General features: G+C 33.9%; 1 protein-coding gene across 5 annotated transcripts in view; it reads right to left on the bottom strand.

Annotated features, from left to right (window-relative positions):
* The window catches only part of ATRNL1 (attractin like 1), an 839,540-nt gene that overhangs the window by 615,425 nt on the left and 202,076 nt on the right, over positions 1 to 22,039 (bottom strand). For all 5 annotated transcript variants that reach the window (XM_032423422.1, XM_032423427.1, XM_032423424.1 and 2 more), the window contains exons 12-17: positions 21,136 to 21,344; positions 19,962 to 20,080; positions 16,258 to 16,390; positions 12,051 to 12,232; positions 3,917 to 4,130; positions 1,663 to 1,851 (exon numbers count right to left, since the gene is read on the bottom strand). In XM_032423422.1, the coding sequence (XP_032279313.1) occupies positions 1,663 to 1,851; positions 3,917 to 4,130; positions 12,051 to 12,232; positions 16,258 to 16,390; positions 19,962 to 20,080; positions 21,136 to 21,344 (1,046 nt within the window). The remainder of the gene's footprint in view (positions 1 to 1,662; positions 1,852 to 3,916; positions 4,131 to 12,050; positions 12,233 to 16,257; positions 16,391 to 19,961; positions 20,081 to 21,135; positions 21,345 to 22,039) is intronic.

Here is a 22,039-nt window from a genome sequence, read left to right as displayed (position 1 = left end):
TATAACTAAGAGCAATTGTTAGGAGAAAAAAACTAGACTTGGGATGACAAGATCCCCTGACGAGTATTCCCTTAGAAAGATTAAAACTGTCCCTTCCCTATCCCATTGAACACTCTTCAACTACAACACATTCCTGAGCTTAACCCAGACGGGACTTCAAGTGGCTGCTATTTTGTCTCCTTTCACTACACTGTCACCGCAGTCCCTCTGGGACCTGGCACCTGTTAATTGGATTTGCTCATTGCGAAGCCAGCTTATTGCAGGTAAAAGTATTGGGAAGAAAAATAAAACAAAACAAACCTAAGGATTCCTGGTGCTTCTGTCGTAGTGAGCTTCCTAGACAGTCAGGCGTTGGGCAGTGGGGAACTGAAGAGGAACAAAATATTCCTCTCATTTCATCTGTGCCTGTTTGGAATTAGCAAGTGAATAGATGTTTTGCTTTGTATAAATAAAGGATTTCTGGATGAACATACACTTGAACTCCAACTTATCTAAGGTGATTCTGCAGCTAACTGTGGTTGTGGAATGGTGACCCCGGGCACAGGCAGAGTATATTCCCCATATGTCCCAAAAAGGACGTAAAGTCTGGTAGCTCTATTTTCAACTTAAAAAAAAAAAAAAAAGAAAGAAAAGGACGTAAAATCTGGATCAGTCACAGGAGGGAGAGGCCCCAATTAGTGTGGCCTGAATGAATCAATTCAACACTGAAAAGCAGGTGGTGGGAGCAATGGAAGTAAATAATCGTTCCTACCTTCTTATTATAAATCTGAACAGACCAATTACTTCATGTCCCTGTTGGAAAGGCATTTTTTGATGAGCCCCAGTGTCAAAGGGTAGATTGTGGAATGATAAACCATATTTTCTGCTAGCACAAAGCTAGCTGAGACCAGCAGCTTCTACATTTTTCCAAGCAAAAAAACCCTGCATGTGGCTTCAAGTTCCTACAAGGACACCAGGTGCTATCAGTAGTGTTACGCAATTCCCTTGGCAGGAGCATCCTGATGAAATTTGCCTTTGCAAGAAAGTCCACTCTCATAACCACACAGTACCCAGTATCACACACTTAGCCAGGTGCATCTTCGTCCGCCAGTCCTTACAAAACATGAGACCAGCAAGGGATAAGATCTTCTCCTGAAGTACAACCCACAGCAAGTCCAGTACCGCCCTGCTGACATGACTCTCCATGTGATTCCAAGACCGCATCCTGCCTTTGCAGTAGATGCACCACCATGATATGATTGATATTCTTGCCAAAAAATACTTAATTTGAATCTAATCATGAGGAAAGAATTAGATCCAAATTGGGACACTTACAAAACAAATGGTGTTGATTCTTTAAAAATATCAGTTGTGTAAGACATGGGAACTGTGCTAGATTAAAGGACACTAAAGAAGCACAACAAAGCAATACGTGATCTTTGCAATAATAAGCACTTTCGTGAAGTGTTAAACTATCTGCAACGTACACTCAGAGTCGGGGAGAGCAAAAACGTGGCAAAATGGTATAAATCTGGGGCTTATACCATTAAAAGGTTTTAAAACTAGCTGCAACACTTTTTCCCATCTTTTAAAAACATTTTCAAATGTTTAATTCCTCCTTCCATCACAGGAAATTGATTTATGTTGCCTTTAAATGAAAAGGCACTCTAGATAAATACTTACGAGAGCAGGTGGCAGTTTGCCACTCCAGACACTGTCCATATGGAAAAGAGATTATGTAAGCGTTCGAGTCAACGCATCGTCTCGTACTACTGCACCACATACACTCCATGCCATTGCTGGTGCAGTTGGAGCAGGATGTCCGTAGGGAACAGGGCTTTTTGCATGGCCTTGCGTTTTGATTTGGACTAACTGGAATAAATCAACAAATATAATTATTTTATTTGTTAACTGTATTTTAACACAGATATATGGGTTTCATTTGTTTTGTGGTTTAGGGAATGTTTCAAATAAGCCAAGTGTGGGATAAAAATTATAGCAAAAACTATGTGATAAGGTAAATGAAAATGAAGATGAGATGTTAACACTTCTTAAATTTACTATTAAATTTGAAAATTATACTTCTTAGGAAAATTTTAATCCTTTACAAAGTACATAAAGTTACATAATTTAAAAACTTAGAAATGTAGCCCATGACCTAGTTTTCTATCTTTGGCTAAATCTTACACAATCATTATTTACTTTCCCACTAAAATGTTTTCCATAAACATTCCATACCTTATCAAAACAAATGCCCTGTCAGTTAACATGTCTCTGATATGAACAAACAATAAAAATAAAACTATAACTATAAAATCTTTACATGAAGTAGAATATCACACCCTTTAAATAAATATTTTTTTTAAATGCTAGCAATGATGTGAACCTTTGTTCATTGCTGGTAGAAATGTAAAATGGTACAACCCCTATGGCAAACAGTATGGCAATTCCTCAAAAATTAAACATAGTATTACCATATGATACAGCAATTCCACTTCTGCCTATATACCCAAAAGATGTGAAACTGGAACTGGAAAAGATATTTGTAAACCCATGTTCATAACATCATTACTCACAACAGCCAATAAGTAAAAGCAACTCAGGTGTACATTGATGGATGAATGTATAAGCAAAATGTTGGATGTACATACAATGGATAATTATTCAGGCTAAAAATGGAAGAAAATTCTAACATATGCTACAATATGGATGAACCTTGAAGACATTATGTTAAGGGAAATAAGCCAGCCATAAAAGTTCATACACCTTATGATTCCATCTATATGAGGTAATTGGATTAGTCAAACTCATAGACACAGAAAGTAGAAGGTGGTTGTCAGGGATTGGGGGAGGGAGGTATGGAGAGTTATTGTTTAATGGGTATAGAGTTTGGGAGATGAGAAAGTTCTGGAGATACATGGTGTTGATTAATGCACAATAATGTAGATGCACTTAATAACACTGAACTTCACATTTAAAAATGGTGAAAATGGTAAATTTTATATTATGTATATTTCACAAAAATAAAAATGTTTAAAAAGAGAAAATAATTCAATATTCCTTTATCACTTAACAAAAATCCATTTCAAGACAAATACCATATGATTTCACTCATATGTGGAATTTAAGAAACAAAACAAATGAGCAAAGGGAAAAGAGAGAGAGAGACAAATGAAAAACGAGACTTTCAACTATAGAGAACAAACTGATGGTGACCAGAGGGGAGGGGTTGGGGGGATGGGTGAAATAGATGATGGGGATTAAGGAGTGCACTTGTTGTGATGAGCACCGGGTGTTGTATGGAAATGTTGAGTCACTATCCTATACACCAGAAACTAATATTACACTGTACGTTAACTAATTGGAATTAAAATAAAAACTTAAAAAAACAATGTCCATGTCTAACATTTTATACGGGCTAATAAAACCAAATAAAAAATTACAACATAATTAGTACAGGTTTTGGGTTTGAATATTATGGCCAATATAAAAAATAATAAAAGTCAATCACCACAAAATGACATATTAGGCAAAAAAAAGATACAACAGAAAAGTTTCTTCTTACTTGCCAAATGAAATAGATCTATAAGATGAAAATAATTCTAAATTAGTTGTTAATCTTAAAAACAAATCTTTCTTCCAAACACTATTATTATAAAAGCAAAAGATGTTAACAAAATTAAGAATAGATTCAACCAAGAAATAAAGATTGCATAAAATAATAAAATTTTGGTATTTTCACAAGTTAACCCTAAGGTCACTAATAGTAAGTGGGGAATGTGGATAAAGATATACTTACTAAAATTATCAGGGAATCAACATCATAAAAAGATGGTGAAAGTTACCTCAGGCACACAGACTGTCACAAGCGAAGGGGGTGGTAAGAAGAGGAGTTGGAAACATAATATTTTTAAAGAAATACTAGTTTACTACTTACCAACAGGTTTTTCACAGACAAGGCCATCTGCCATAGATGTACAAGGGTTAGCTTTTAGGCCTGCCACTGCAGCCTTTTCCAGATATGCACAGAACCCAGAATCATTCGGTTCACCAGGAAGCCACTGCAGCGTTGTGTTCGTAAAAGGAGACATGTCTTCCCATCCCCAGTAGGATATATTTATCTTGCGCAAGCCTACCCACGGTGATACTTTCTGTAAACAATAGCAAACAGAGCATTAAAAAAAGTTAGATATAAAAAGTCATATTCCTTAGCAAATAGCTCATTATCATTAAAAATTACATTTAGAGATATATAGAACTGCCTTTCTAATGACTTCCTGTACTAAGGATAATTAACAATTCCAGTACGTTTTGGAGAATGATGTAGAAAAGAACACTATTTTTCAAACATAGATTTTTGCACTCATCCTACATAATTGGGGTCAGTTATTTAGCCCTTGTGAACCTCAGTTTCCTCTTCTACAAAATGAAGTTATAAATATCCAGAGCTTATTTATCCTGTATAACGGAAACTTTGTACCTTTTGACCTATATCCTTACATTTCCCTCATCCCCTGCACCTGCCAACCACCATTCTACTATCCGCTTTTATGAGTTTGACTTTTTTAGATTTCACATATAAGTACAATCATGCAGTATTTGTCTTTCTGTATCTGGCTTATTTCACCTAGCATAATGTCCTCCAGGCTTATACATGTTGCTGCAAATGGCAAGATTTTCCACTTTTGTAAGGCTACGTAATATGCCATTATCTATCTATCTATCTCATATATATATCACACATACATATATATAATATCACATATCACATTTCATTTTCTTTATCCATTTGCCCATCAATGAACACAGGCTGTTTCCATACTTTGGCTATTGTGAATAATGCTGCAATGAATATGGGAGTGCAGATATCTCATTGATACCCTGTTTACATTCCCTTTGGATATATACCCAGACATGGGATTGCTGGATCACTTGGTAGTTCTACTTTTAATTTTTTGAGGAACCCCCATACTGTTTTTCAAATTGACTATACCAATTTGCATTCCCACCAACAGTGTACAAGGGTTCCTTTTTCTCCACATCTTTGCCAACTTATCTCTTTTCTTTTTGTTAACAGCCATTCTAACAGGTGTGAGATGATGTGTCACTTTGATTTTGATTTGTATTTCCCTGATGATTAGTGATGTCCAGCTTTTTACCATATACCTGTTGGCGATCTATATATTCTCTTTGGAAAAATGTCTATTCGTATCCTTTGCCCATTTCTTCAGTGGGTTTTTTTCTTTGCTATTGAGTTATTTGAGTTCTTATATATTTTAGACATTAACTCATTACCAGACATATGGTTTACAAACATTTTCTCCCACTCCATAGGTTGTCTCTTTACTGTGCTGATTGCTTTCTTTGCTGTGCAGAAGCTTATTAGCTTGATGCAATGCCATTTGTCTATTTTTGCTCATTGCCTGTACTCTTAGGGTCATTTCCAAAAAATCATTGCCCTGACCAATGTCAATAAGCCTTTTCTCCATGTTTTCTTCTAGAATTTTTACTGTTTCAGGTCTTCCATTTGTGTCTTTAATCCATTTTCAGATTTTGTATGGTATGAGATAAGGGTCTACTTTCATTCTTCTGCATGAAGATATCCAGTTTTCCCAGCACCATTTACTGAAGAGACTGTCCTTTCCCCATTGTGTGTTCTTGGCACCTCTGTTGATGATCAATTGATCATAAAAGCATGGATTTGTTTCTGGGCTCTCTGTTATAATGTATCTTGGTGAAGGTCTCTTTATGTTTTTAATCTATTTGGGGTCTCATGGATCTGGATGTTCATTTGAGAAGTTTCAGATTTGAGAAGTTTCCTGTTATTATTTCTTTAAAGAGCTTTCTACCCCTTTTTGCTTTCTCTATGCCTCCTGGCAGTCCCATAATCCATGTATGGATGCATTTGATGGTCTATCATAAGTCCCATAGGCTTTCTTCACTTTTTTTTCATTCTTTTTTTCTTTTTCCACTTCTGACTGGATAATTTCAAATGACTTGTCTTTGAGCTCACTGATTCTTTTCTTCTGCTTGACAATGTCTGCTATTGAAGTGCTGTATGAATTTTTTTAGTTCAATCACAGTGCTCTTTAGCTCTATAATTCTGTTTGGTTCTTTTTTATGATTTCTATGTCTCTGTTAAATTTCTCATTTTGTTTACATATTATTTTCCTAATATAATTTAGTTGTCTACCTATATCTCTTTTAGCTCACTAAGCTTCTTTTAGATGATTATTTTGAATTGTCAGACAGTTTTTAGTTTTCCATTATTTAGGGTCAGTTACTGATACTTTACTCTGTTGCTTTGGTAGTGTCATATTTCCCTGATTTTTTGTGATCCCTGTGGCTTTGTACTGGTGTCTCATTTGAAAAAGTAACTACTTCTTTCAATCTTCATAGATGGACTTCAGTAAGGAAACTCTTCATCATTCAGCTTATCCAGAAATTCTAGAGGGCTCTGTAGTAGAGTCCATAGGCGGGTTTACTGCTGGAGTACTCAGCTAGGCTAGCCTGGTGGCTAGGTCAGTGGGTGATCAGGTCTAGAGTCTGGGTCCACAGGGGCCTGCCTGGTACCTGGATTCAGAGGGACAAGCCTGGAGCTTAGGACCATTGCAGTAGGTCTGGAGATTGTGTCCACATGAGCAGGCCAACTGCCTGGATTCGTGGGAGTGGGTCCAGAATCTGTTTATGTAGGTACAGACCTGGATCCTGGGTGCACAGGGGCCACCTGGTACAAGGGTCCACTGAAGTAGGCATGGTAACTAGGTCCATGAGGGCAAGCCTAGAACCTGCGTCCATGGTGGCAGGCCTGCAGCTGGGTCCACGAGGGCCAATATGGAGCCTGAATTTCTTGGGACAGACTGAAGGAAACATGGAGGTTAACCTGGCACTGGGATAATTTTCGATCCTGAATCCATGGATGCCAGCTTAGTGCTGGGGTGAGCCTGGCACCTGGACTCATGGGTATGGACCTGGTCCAGAGTCTGTGGGGGCTAGCCTGGTGCCAGGGTCTCTAGGGTAGGCCTGGTGACCAGATCCATGGAGGCAGGCCTGGTTCTGAGTCCATGAAGGATGGGCCTGGTACCTGGGAGCACGGGGGTAAGCCTGAAGGTTGGGTACGGAGGGAAGGGCCTGAAGCTTGAATTTCCAGGGGTGAGCCTGGTCTTGGGTCCACAGGAACCAGTACTAGAGTATACTGGGAAGGTCATGGACCTCAGGTCTCCTGCAGCCTAGGGCCATAGGAGGCCAGCCTAGAGTGTGAGGCCATGTCATCAGTCTGGAGCATGCCTGGTGTCTGGGTCAGTAGGAACCAATCGGGCACCGGGGTTCACTAGAGAAGCCCTGGAGCTGGGGTCAACAGCAATGTCAGGTGCTCATTTCACTCTCCTTCCCCTTTGCAGAAGATATCTCTCACCATGCTTCACTGCCCTGCATGGGCTTGTGAGAGGGATGATGCAGGTAATGTAAAACTGTCCTTTCTTATTTTTGCACTTCTCCCAAGTGCTATAATCTCTTACATAGATTACCTAGCTCTTGCAAAGATATTTTTGTATATGAATGGTTGTTCAAACCAATGTTTCCGTGAGGGAACAAGAGCTGGAAATTTCCATCCTGTCATCTTGCTGACATGATTCCTAAACACTTCTGCCTTAATATACATAATATATTTATTTTCTAAGTTACTAAGTTAATAATATTATAATGCGAGGTGATTTCAAAACTCCACATCACCTTTTTTACATTGTGGACTGTCAGGAGAGAGAAAAATATGTCTCTCTATTTGAGTGTTTAACATTCAGATATAAGACAGATATATCCAGTGTTTATTCTAAATATGTTATACAAATAGTCCTACCGAGCTTCTAAAGATAGCTATAGACCTAGAAATTTGCAAGGTGTAAAACTACAATAAACTGCATAGTAAACATTCAACAAATATTTCTTAAATACAATTAAAATACCCTATGAATATTCATTATGACAGATCTCATATCACTTAGCAAAATACTGTACAGATAGTAGGTAATCAATAAAGTTCGTGCACCAAAGTTCATTAGAACAGATATGGTTATTTTGCACCATCCAATTCCTGAGACAGAGACAGTACTTAATAAATGTTTCTAATTATAAAAATACACATGCTGCTTTGTCTTGTAATCACCACATATTTCATACATTATTCTGCAAGATATTTTGAAAACAAAAAACTATAAGATTTTTATAGTTCTTGATAATAACCGCAGGAGTCAATCCAACACAGATATTCCAGATTAATGACTGTGCTTCACATTACAGTGACTCTGCCTACATTTCCGACTATCTATAGTAAAGACAAGTCATTTAAAATGAAATATTACTCCCTAACTCATCATGATAAGGATCTGAGAGGAAGAGGAAAGAAACAGAAAAATGAAGCCATTGATAAAATATTTAAAGTAACTATTACCCAGTAAATGAACTGGACAGGCAGTTGAAAATCAAAGACAAATTACTATATTATGAAAATTTACTGCAGCACAACATAAATCATTACAACATTTCATTAGCCATTTCCGATAAGTAAATGATTATTTGACCCAGGATATCTCTTTAAATTGCCTGAATTTGCCTGTCTTTATTTGCCAAGGAAGGGTTATCTTAAGTGTATACAACTGGAATGACTTGGGATATAATTCATTTTACATAAAGGTATGCTTAATGGAATGTCACCTTGCAGAAGCTCCTATCTTTGAAATTTTGCTAAAGCTCAGCTTTCTAATGAAATAAAACATTTTTCTTTCCTAGGACATACTAGTCCACAAACTCTCAAATCTAATTTCCTCACACATTCAAAATAACTGTTAGTCCAGTCTTTATGATCTATAATAACAAGCAAGAAAAAATGAGGAACACAAGAAACCTTGAAATATGCAACTTCTAAAATAGCACATTTCAAGATTATAGTGTAAAAACTAAAAATACTGTATTTTGAACAAGGAAAAAAGCAAGGGAGCTGTAATGCCAAATACTAGTACTTTCTAAAGCTCAAAGAATGTGGACCTACCAATAATAATACTTCATAAGTGATACATATTCAACAGAACTAATCTTTAAATGCTCATTGGTAACTGTTTCCCAATTTTATAAATGAAGAAATGAAGCCCCTGCCATCACAAGAATATAACAGAGATTAATTTATGTTTTATAATAACCATGTAATTAAAAATAAAACTTTACAAATATATCTTCTCACATTTTTCTAAAATATTTTTGAAAAAATCAATTGGTGTCTCTCCTACATGAAATGACATACATCTTGCCTTCCAGCCATCAGGCTAGTAACTGTCAAACAAGACAAATAAAGAAAAAAAACCATAGATGCTTCTATTGCCTCCCTGCAAATATCTTCATGTGCTGGCCAACTCAAAGTCCTACAAAAGTTAGCTAGGTGAGGGTTCTAGAGGGGAGAGGGGTGGGGGGATGGGTTAGCCTGGTGATGGGTATTAAAGAGGGCACGTACTGAATGGAGCACTGGGTGTTATACGCAAACAATGAATCATGGAACGCTACATCAAAAACTAATGATGTAATGTATGGTGATTAACATAACATAATTAAAAAAATAAAATAAAAGAACTAGTTTAATTAAGAAAAAAAAAAACAATTTTCAAAAGGGAGTGTGCATAAGTCCCCCTAATTTTTTTAACATTTATAAAAACTGTTCTTATATCACTTTTTAAACAACAGATGCATATTCCTCTGTTAGTAATAAAAGTAAAATCAGTATCCTATTCTTCATCAAAAATCAGGAATGATCTTAAGAGATAAAAGGTTCCAGTACAACTACCCAGGGCAGTCAGCAGAGGGCAGGAGGAGGGGAGCAGCAGGGAGGATTTCTCATTCACCATGGAAAAATTAAAATAGTAGTCTGGGGCAAATATTTTTCCACAATTAATATCAGCATTAACTATTCATCAAATAAATTCATCTAGTTACCTAAGAATTCTAAATAATGATTCCTGGAAATAGTAGTAATAGCAGCAATAAGAAAACTGATACAAAAATAACAACCTTAAAATGTAAACAATAATAATTACTGTAAACACTCAAAAATAAAAATTATATTCTTTATATGCATTATCTTATTTTTTCTCATAATAAACCTACAAGGTAGCTATGATTATTATCCCTGTTACAGATGAAGAATATAGAGCTGGAGAGATTAACTTGCTATTAAGTTTTAAAGATAAGCAGTATGTCCAATTGCATGCGCTCCATCACTTTGATGATACAGTCCTCATGCTTCTTTAAAATCAGCTATACCAAGAAAACATTACTTAAGTATTTCTATAGCAAGTAATTGGTAATATTTTCTCTAAAATATTTTCAAGCCAAAATTGTCTCTTTTGAAGTGGAATTTTGAAGTACCAATACACTATTTGTCCAAATAAAAATCATAACTGAAAGTCAAAATAAAGTCGCTGAGATCTGGCCTAATAGAGTTTTCAAAGTAACAGCTGAATTATAGATACACCTACATTATTTGTATAGAAATTATGCTACTTTGTGCATTATTGACCATAGGGTGTCTATGTGTGTGTTGTGTTTTTATCTTAAACATAAGGCCAAATCTAGTACAAACTACAGATTTGAGGCATTTATTATTGTTTAGTCTTATCACCTGATCTATTTTGAGTTCTAATTTTATTTTTGAAACAAAATACAAAAATCTGCTATGATGCTACGACAGTTTATATTAGTATATTTCAAGTAAGTACATGAACTAAATAAAGTATTTCAAAACTAGGTTTAGTAAATTATTTTCAAATTTCCTTACATAATCTACTCTTAAGAGTTGACTGTATTTTAACAATCCAACAGTGGAAAATACTGTAAATTCCTTAGAAATGTCTTATAAAATAATATTTTGATAGTTTTCATTTTTTATTATGTTCAATTAGCCAACAGATAGTATATCATTATTTTTGATGCAGTATTCAACGATTCATTAGTTGCCTGTAACAGCCGATGCTCATCACCACACATGCCCTCCTTAATACTTATCACCCAGTTTTCAAAGAAATATTCCATTTTTTTATGGAAATACTTTCCATAAAAGCCCCTGAAATAGTGAAACAGTTTCCAAGTGCTGTATGTTCCAATAGCTTCTACATACTTTAAAAATTGGTTTTATTTCTGCTAACCCTTAGTATATTATTTCAAGCAAATCTACACCTAAAAAAAGTAGCATAATTCAAAAACCCAACTCACAACAGACACACACACTCACAAAAAACACATATACGCAAATGTAACCAATGTGTTGGTCTAGTGTTTTAATTATTTTTATTATTTATTTATTTGAGAGAGAGAAAGAGAGAGCCTGAGTAGGGGGAGGAACAGAGGGAAAGGGAGAGAATCCCAAGCAGGCTCTGCTTCAGCACAGAGACCAAGAGAGGCTTGATCCCAGGACCCATGAGATCATGACCTGAGCTGAAACCAAGAGTCAGACGCCCAACTGACTGAGCCAACCAGCTGTCCCTCTAATGTTTTAATTATAAGGGACATCTCAAGTTACGAAGTCATTACACTTCAAAACAAATTCTTGGGACACCTGGGTGGCTGTCGTTAAACATCTGCCTTCGGCTCAGGTCATGATCCCAGAGTCCTGGGATCAAGTCCCGTATTGGGCTCCTTGCTCAGGGGCGAGCCTGCTTCTCCCTCTGCCTGCTCTGCCTGTCGCTCTCCCTGCTCATGCTCTCTCTCTGACAAATAAATAAATAAAATCTTTAAAAAAAGCAAATTTTTAAATTTTATACACATGTATTTTAAGTGTATTTATTCATATGAAATGATTTCTTGGTAAGAAATATAGTGGTTTACTATGCAAAACACAAGATGAGTAATTTAGAAAATCTTATTCCCAAATACATATACAGATTAATTCATGCCAATTGACTTTTGAAGTCAGTTCCACTTTACTTCCAAGATTTAGTAAAAATAATTTATTTAAAAACAAAAAGAATGAACCACTGCTAACGATTATAGGACTTTCTGCATATTTCCATGATATAAACAAGTAGAGGTGTTACCTGTTGTGTATACTTCTGTATTTCATCCAGAACAAATTCTACTTCTTTTGAGGTTGTTAATGAAGCAAGATTTCCACTGAGATTATAGCAATAAAGTTTTGCATTGTCATAGCTTTCTCTACTGGAATTGATTCTAAGACAAGCATCACCAATATGATTCCATCCTTCTCCACAAAGATGAGCTAATCAAAAAAAATTATATCTTATTTTTAGATTACCAAAAGGCATGTATATTTTTCAGTATTTTAGAATTCTAAATACAATGTCTGTATTTGTTTAAATAACTTTCAATGATAAAAATTCTAAGGATATCAATACAATTTACTAAATAAAATTTATCTAATAGTTTGGTGAAGAATAAAAACAGAAGATCCTAATTTTTTCTTTAATTCTTAAGCATAATATAAGCTATGGCTATAAAATCTGTTAAAATGTATTGACTATCTGCTAGGTTTTCTAGTGTCTTGGCATATGGTATCTCAACTAATAAAATCACTACTATATTTACGTCTCCAGATCCAATTTATATTATACAAGATCACTTAAAAGGAAAATAACCTGCACATAACCAAAGCAATTTCAAAGTTATTCCTCCTTTCCGTATCTAATTTCCATAGCCCAGGTGCACTATTTTGATATAAGTTGGGTTCTTTGATTCTTTAATTATTACTGTGGGGAGAGAAGTCTCATTTCTTTTATGTTTAATAAAGAAGCTATAATTTTTGCTTTCTAATGTTTATTTTTATACAGGTATTCAAGTCTTTCTAACATTTAAGCATACTATTCAATAACAGTGGTTTATCCTTAGAATACAAGTTGATCTTTAAAAAAGTGCCTATTTTCTAAAACACTCATTTATAAATACATTATAAAGTTATGCTCTAGTATGTACTAGTTAATAAGGCAGTGCTTCATTAATACACTGTTCTATAAAGTCTACCTACATTTTAGTGTCCATACCCATTAAATGTATCGGTGCCTTTTGCCCCGATCTTTGGCTTTAGATGCAGTAGTGCAAAATTTCTGGAAATGTTCTAAAGCTGCAATTCTCAAACATTTTGGTCTCGAGATCTTTTTATTTCTTAAAAATTATTGAGGACCTCACATATCTTTTCTTTATGCATTTTTTATCTATTGGCTTTGACCATATTAAAAATTAAAACTGACCATTTAAAAATATATTTATTTATTCACTTAAAATTATAATTTAAAAATTCATTACAAACACACTCTTCTAGCTTTTGGGGTGTCTTGCCCCTTTATGCTATATACAGGCCCAAATGAGACATGTCATCAAATTCTCTCCCTGAGAAAGAGAAGCTGACAATTCAAATCAGGCCACTGGCATCAAAAAATTAAGACAGACTGATGAATGAATAGGGGGATGGATAGATCAGGGATAAAGCAGAGCAAAATGTTCAGTGTAGAATCTGGGTGAGGGTATTGGGTGGGTGTCCTCTCTAGGATTCTTTCCAGTTTTCTGTACATTTGAAAATTTTCATAATAAAATGTTGGGGGGAAAACATTACAACTTAAAATTAAAAGTAGATTTTATTTTAAAAGAATTATAGTCTTCAAAACAGAAAAAAAATAGTGAAAAGTGTAACATTATTTTGCATTTTTGCAAATCTCTTTAATGTTGGTTTAATATAAGACAACTGTAGTCTCATATACATCTCCAATCTATTGGAATCATATATTATGTAGACTTTGGAAAACTCCATAGTAAACCCATGACAGAATCAGAATTTAAAAAGCAAATAATATCTTAGTATTACTAGTTTTGACCTCATGGACCCTCTGAAAGAGTCCATGAGCATGGGACTCCTGTTCTTTAATAACTGCTGCCCTACTGAATTGGGTACTATGAATAGTACCTAGAACATAGTAATACCTCAATAAAGTATAATTATCATTTAATAAGATTGTTTAAAACAACTTTATGTTCTTTTTCAGGCTATCCCTATAGCAATCTTCCTTGTCTTCTGGAATCCGAAGTACCTAATCACTTTAAGGAAACAAGGCAAAAGTTTTGTTTAATTATGGCTTTTGTGACCTTACTGAATCAAGGAAGAATTTAGATTACTTTTGCCTGTCTCATTTTTTTATGAGACAAAAACACCTGGTTGACAAATCACACAAAGGAAAACAAATGCATGGATCTTTGGAGCTAAAGTATACCGCTGACCCGAATGTTTTGATGGTTTAGGCTTTGTAATATTGACCATCAACTCAGCTTCAGAGTTAAATGGGGAGCAGTAAATTTTTAAAATGAGTTTAGTGAGATAAATTCAAATTGCCAAGTTTATATGAGATCAATGATTCACAAATGTTCATGGAAAAGCACAACTCTGGATAGACAGGGTCCTCCATCTGGAGCATTCACTTCCTCAAGACAAGCTGAGTGGAAAACAAACTACATATACCCAAATTGCTGCTTAGTAAATATGAACATAGAACAAGGGGAATTAGTTTATAATGTAATTTTTATTGTATTTACTGTATGGTATTTATTATTCTCCAAAATAGCCTGGCCAAGTGGAGCCCTCATACCAAACTAACATTCTTTCCTGGGCCATGAGTAGATGGGTACTACCAAACGTGACTTCACTTATTTTTCCAAACTTCCACTGGCAATCAAATTCCCTTCTTATTGCAGCAATCATCCTTTAAATATATATATTCCTTCAGTCAAAGCTTATTTTGGTCCAAGATTTTTTTTAAAACATTTATTTATTTGAGAGAGAGAGAGTGTGTTTGTGTATACGGGGTAAGAGGGGTAGAGGGAGAGGGAGAGAATCCTAAGCAGGCTCCATGCCCAGAGCGGAGCCTACACGGGGCTCTATCTCACGACCCTGAGATCATGACACTTAACCGACTGCACCACCAGGGGCCCTTTGGTCCAAAATTTTTAAAACAACTTTGTATTTTTACTGATCTACATGTTGATTTTAGAATTTAACATTTAGATATCAATATTACTTTCAAGTTTAGTGTCATCTCACTATTGCTTCTCAAAATCTAGAACTGCATTAATATTCTCTAATTTTTTCAAAGTTAACACACATGCACAGATCACTGTTTAAAAATTTTAAAGGTCAGTGGGGCGCCTGGGTGGCTCAGTCGTTAAGCGTCTGCCTTCGGCTCAGGTCATGGTCCCAGGGTCCTGGGATCGAGCCCCGCATCGGGATCCCTGCTCCGCGGGAAGCCTGCTTCTCCCTCTCCCACTCCCCCTGCTTGTGTTCCTTCTCTCGCTGTGTCTCTCTCTGTCAAATAAATAAATAAAATCTTAAAAAAAATAAAAAAATTTAAAGGTCAGTATATAAACAAAACCTAAAATTTAAATATTCTAAAATCTGAATGGTATTTTAAGGGCATTCTAATTTTTATTTTATTACATGAACTTCTAAGCATGACATAAATCCTTTGATGGGATTTCCAAGGACTTTTTAGAATTACACAGGCACAGAAACTTTTCTTTGAAAAAATGTAACAAAACAAACAAAACCACTGGATAGACAAAGGCAAAAACTGAACACCCAGTTAGTATTTACATCTGCCATTTTACAAGCCATGCAGCTTTGAGCAAGTTGCTTTACCAGTGTATGACTCAGTTTACCTGTATGACAAGAAGATGGAACTGGTTAAATACCTACATTATTCTTCTATTTTCTGATTTTACCTTTTATATTTAAAAGGAAGAGTACTTAGAGTCTACTAAGAAGAGTATTATATGTAAAAAATAAATTGAAATTGCTTTTCAAAATGGGCTTTTCTCTGGTTTACATAACTTAGATTCTCATTAAATCATATAAAACTTATTACAAAGATTGTAATTTATAATAAAAAAGTAGTCAGTAAAAAATAGTTCCCAGAATTTCAAAGATAAAGGGCACTTAAAAACAAAACAAATAGGTTGAAATGTTAACATTCATTAAATCTGGATATTAGTCTGAGTGCTTATTATTTTCTGTTTTTAAGATATAATTATTAGTATAATAAATACAAGAAATCCTGAACATCTTAAAAGAATTGGAAGCAAACATACAAATTTTCTTATAGAAACAATGCTATTATTACTCCAATATTATTGTTTATTTGCTATTGATTTAATTTTATAAACTGGAATGTTCTTACTAAATGCTCTTTACTATAACGGTATTCATCTGTGGACGATAAAATTCATTTACCAAATTGAAATCTTTACCTGGTAAAGCCTGGCATTCTTGTTGTCGCTGATCCCACTGGCAATTCAAGTTTAGTGAACAGCTTTTACAGCTGGTAAGTTTGTTACAAATCTGCTCATTTCTCACATGACATTTGGTGTAGTTTTTCACAGACTAGAAAGTTAAAAGATAAAGCATGTTATTTTTTACCTTTGTATAGCAATAATTCTTAAGCTGTATATATATATATATATAGTATATATAAATATATATATATATATATAGTATATATAAATATATATATATATATAGTATATATAAATCACCAGATGAATTTTAAAGTTCAGATTTCTAACCCCAAATCCAGTTCTACTGAATCAGAATCTCTTTTACTCATTTCTTTAAACTATAGTTGTTGGAACTACAATATGTGTTTATTGGAAAAAATGTACAAATTCGGCAATTTGAAACAGAAACCATCTAATGAAAATCTTTTCTATTGAATCTGGTAATAGGCTTCCAATTCAACAAATAAAGCCAATGTAGAGTCATTTCTCTTCATGATCACATGAAAGAATTCTAGTCATAATAAAACGATCATGCAAACCCCTAGAAATGAAGTAGAAATGGTAAGTAGTAAAAAGAGATACTTTATCAAAATCAAATACAATCTAAAAAGATAAATTATTTTCGTGATAACTCTAATTTTATTTCCACAGACACTAAATAATCATTTTGGTTAATTGACATTTGTCCTGTATTTGTCACATTTCCTTTATGGTGGCTGCAAAGAAGCCACAGAAGTCAGACTTTGATCAATCCTACCATACAACATAACCATATGTCAACTAAATTCCAGTATTAAGAGATTAAAGATTAAAGGTCAAAAAAAAAAAGGAAAAAAATAGGCAACATAGGAACTTTGGTGGGAGTTCCTTATATACATCAAGGTTCAGATATTTCATATGATGTCATCAATATCTATGATAAAAATTTTTGGCTCAATTCTTTCCATGACTCTTGAGAAAACAAAAAGAACTTAATGCTGAACGCTTAGCCCCACTTCAATCTTCTTTTTTCTCTATAGATACAAATGCTTAACTCAGGCTTTAATTAAGGGAGTTAAATATTTGTTTTCAGTCAATAAAGTTAACAGTTAAAATTTAGTTATACCTATCCCACATATAAAAATGGTTGAAGCAACTTTTAACCTCTTAGATAATTTAAATATTTTTTTATATTTTTTTATAAGCTACTATATTTTTTATTTTTTTATAAACTACTATACTTTTCCACATAAAATACATTGCAATCACCTCAATTCCAAAGATGTTTATTTCTTTAGAGCAAATTACATATACTATAAGGTAACAGATAAAAAGTAGATAGATACTAATGTTTGTCTTTATTCACCCTAAAAATATCAGAAAAGATACATTTTTTAAATCTCAAATTACTTTGTGACTCTTATTCAATCACCACGTTTTCATTCAGAACATTTTTACTTATTGTTACTTTTTCTAATTTGTAGCTTTCTGTCTTCATATAGAATATAAATCTTAGCATTACTCTATGTAATAGAGTACACTCCAAACATTCGTCAGCTAACTGAAAAGGAATAAATTTACTTGAATCATCTGATAAATAGAATAACCCGTAAAAATGACAGGAGAATGGCTAAACAACTTGTTAGGATAAAAGAAAGAAGAACAGTTTTAATGCCAGTCTTTAGACTAACAATGACGTCATTATAGTCGCCATCCAAATAACTCCACTGCTCTTCATTACAAACAGTAGAGTCATTTATTGACACTGAATCAGTACAATAGATGAAATTATATTTCAATCCCACACAGGGCCAATTTAATCAATGATGAAAGAAAGCTGACTGTTATTCCGAAACATGGCTGATATTTTTTGGCCTAATGAACCAGATAAGTAAGCAGGTTATTTGAGCTGTTAGAACACAAAATATGCAACTTGGAGTAAATACGACTAAATAACAAAATAGGGTATCAATGGACATCATTTACACTAAAATCTCACAGACTTTTCTGTAACCATTAGCGTTTAGTTGAGCTTAATCACCAGACATTCTGATGAAACCATCTAAAAGACATTACATCAAAGTCTAAATTACAAGTGAGTACCATCTGCTCACTTACACCATCTCACCCAGTGCCTTCCTTATTAACACATCATTATAAAAAATAAAATATAGAGTATAAGGTCACTTTATAAAATGAATCCTTGATAGCAATTTACATAACACAATTTTTGAGGTACGCATATTTTCATTTAGTATAAATATCTAAACACAATGTCTAAACTCAGGGTTATCCAACAAAGCTTTAAACACAATCTGCTTATAATTTTTATTTAATAACATTATTCATTTTACTCCCTATTCCCATGCTTTATTTTACTTAACTCCTATTTCCACATTACTCACTAAAATAACCCCTATTAGATAAATATTAATGCAAATATAAAAAAGTAATTCAAATTTTTAAAGCAGAGTCATGTCCTATTAACGTTAAAACTCATATAAAATTAAAGTATATCTGTTATTAAAGCAACTTATATCGCCAGAAAGTATATACCAACACAATATGTATGAAAGCAAAGGTTTCAATCTGATGAGTCAATAACTGAAAAATTTCCTCCATTTTAAGTTTTGAGTATTATTTTAGTTCAGAACCATAAAACAAATATTTTGAAATATGCCTGTTTACTGAAGAAAATTTTTGATACAATAAAAATTTTTTACTTAGTTTTCAAACTCCCTTTTCTTTACCTTTTACCTCCACATAGTAATCTTAAAAAACAAGTACTTTCGGTGATTAATACAAATTCAAAAAAAGAAATAATGTATGTTACATTTAGTTGAAAATATGTAAGCACATCATTTAGTTGTTTAAGCTATAGCTCAGTAAGAGAATGTTTGGTCCTACTATAGTTTTTAATCCTTTTAATGCTATACTTATTAATACTTTTTGAAATTTTTTTCAAATTGTTGACATCGTGAAAACATGGGATATTTTGATAGTACCCACTTAAAAGGTTAATTTTTGCTGCTCTTAATCCATTTTCATCTACCATAAATATTAATTTGTAATTTTTTTTAATTGTCTACCTAGAATAAGGTTTCTCAAACTTAACACTATTGACATTTTGAGGCAGATACTTGTTTTTTGTGGGACACTTAATGCATTACGGAATGCTAACAGCATCCCTGGCCTCTTCTAGATGCCAGGAGCAGCCCCACAGTTGTGACAACCAAAAAGGTCGACACACGTTGCCAAACGTCCCTTAAGGCACAAAACTGCCCCTGGTTGAGAACCACTGATGGACAGAGATAAAGGGAAACTGCCACTGCCAACCTCAGGTTAAACTTACACACAAAGCATGTAAACAAAACATTGGGCCACAGCACTACCGCGCATGTGCATGTCTGACCAGAACCCCATGCAAATCATTCTGATACTTATCTATATAAAGTGTCTATCAGCCCAGAAGACTACATTTATAGTTATAGTCATTTTTAAAGGACATGGGAGGAAGTAAAAGTTACTGGAATCTAGACTGACAAAGCTGAGCAAGAAACTGGAGAGAACTTACAACACAGGGAGGGACTCCCTCCGTATTTTCTAAGTGTCTCGATGCGTAAAGTGCTCTCTGTACAACGGCACGAGATGGTAAGCTAACGATCGGACCACAGCACCGAGGGCCCACGGATACTAACCACGCTGCAGTTGCTGGTTGCGGAGATGCATTTCTTGTCATCACACCACTGGCACCCGTTGCTATTGGCAGCACAGCTGGCACAGTCCGCGTATCTGTAACATCCGTCGTCAGGAGCAGCTGCGGTACCGGGGGGGCGGGGAGAGGGCGGGGGGGGGGGGGGGCATGAACGCGTCAGGGTGAGAAAGGCAACGTCATGCTTCTTAGTTCACACATTTTTAACATCTGTTTAAGAATCACTGAGACTTTTTACACCATAAATACGACAAACAATATCAAAACAACATCTTCAATATGAAGTTAACTTCATATTGAATTTGCATTGTGTTTGCAGGTTTTGAGACACCTTCTACCCTCATTTTACTTATTCAATCTACCAGCAACCTACTGCCATTTAAAATTTAGCCAGTATGGCGGGGGGCGGGAAGACTTACAGTTTTTTACTAAAAAAAAGCATTACTACACATCTAAAAGAAACATTAAAACAAATACTCATTGGTTATCATTCTTCATAAAGATATTTAGAGACATCTGAGTTATCATTGACTAGCAAAACTTGAAAATACATTGTTAATTGTAGCATACAAAAATGCATAAAACCCCCACCCATTTAAAGAAAATTGAAGAATTTTTATCCAAGTCATTCACTCATAAATAAATATTTACTAGCAATTTTTCATGTTTGATTTACTTATTTAATACCTTATAATAAGTATTAAACTAAAACATTAGTCATCAAAATTCTAGAAAATCTTTTAACTCCGTGGTTCACTTGGCAATATTAAAGAAGGAAAAATCTACCAAATGCAGAATAAATTATTTCATTGTATTTCTTAGAAACACAGTATTTCTTAGAGTATACTTTAAAGCATTTTTTACTTATATAGGAAAAGAGTTCATATATATCTATATATGTATATGACTATATTACACATAAAATATTAATATGCATAATATTACATATAGAATTAAAAAGAGAAAACAAAAAATAGCTAATAAAAATAGTAAATTATTAATCACTGCTAAGTTCAAACATTAAAATTCCTAATTAGAGGATTATGAATTTTTAATTTCTAAAGGCTATACTAAGGTAAATCTTATAAGCAAAATGTATTACTACTTCTAGCCACGTACAGAAGCTTTATGCCAGAGAGGGAGAAAAAAAGAAAAACTACCTGTTTTAGGAGGGCACTTTGCTCTAAGGATATTATTAGTATGCCCAGATTCCCAAGATTCACAGTGATTTTTATTCCAAATACATTTTATTCCTGGACCAGCATTCTTACAAAGTTCTTCATCTCTGAAAGCCTTGCAATTTGGAGGCTTGTAAACAAGGATATCATTAAGGAGCACACTAGAAAATCCTCCAAATATATACATGGACCTATTAAAAAAAAAAAAAAAACAAGAATCTTAAAGAAACAATATTAAGAAAAGCCTAACATATTAGTTTTAAAAATAAGTTTAAATACATTTTATCAAGTTAGTAAACAATTTTTTAGAAATAGAAAATACCTGTACATGGATAAGAAGGTACACTTTAGAACAGCTATCTAGAATTACAATTTTTGAATATTGACAATGAATATAGATATTAGATACAGAGTCTGTGTTTCAGTATTTTACTATCCTCTAATGAAATAAATCAAGAGTAAAATATCAAAAAGATATTCAAAACTTCAATTTGGAAAGAAAAGTCCAGACAATTGTTAAATTAATTCAATTACCAGTGCCAAAGAAGTCTGACATGCCCTAAAAGAGCATAATTTTTATTTCTAACAATATTATTAATAAGTGGAAAAGATCAGAAAATGCTTCAATATTATCTTTTATTATTTAAAAAGAGAAAGTCAACCAACACAGTATTGCAACAAAGAAGCCTAGAGGTTTTATGTATAAACTCTGAATTTCATTTATTACTGTTTTGAAAGCTAACTGATATCAATTACAGTTTCATTGTGGTTAACTTCTACCTACTTTTAGTATCACTTTGAAGAATTTTTACATAATTAGAATAAAGTGGTGATAAAATAAACTTATAAAATGTCATTATGAATTATAAATTTAAAGCTAATGAAT

This window comes from Phoca vitulina, unplaced genomic scaffold, assembly GCF_004348235.1.
Source record: "Phoca vitulina isolate PV1807 unplaced genomic scaffold, GSC_HSeal_1.0 scaffold28, whole genome shotgun sequence".
Lineage (NCBI taxonomy): Eukaryota > Metazoa > Chordata > Mammalia > Carnivora > Phocidae > Phoca > Phoca vitulina.
The sequence above is the reverse complement of the archived record's forward strand: the minus strand, read 5'-3'. Positions and strand labels throughout refer to the sequence as shown.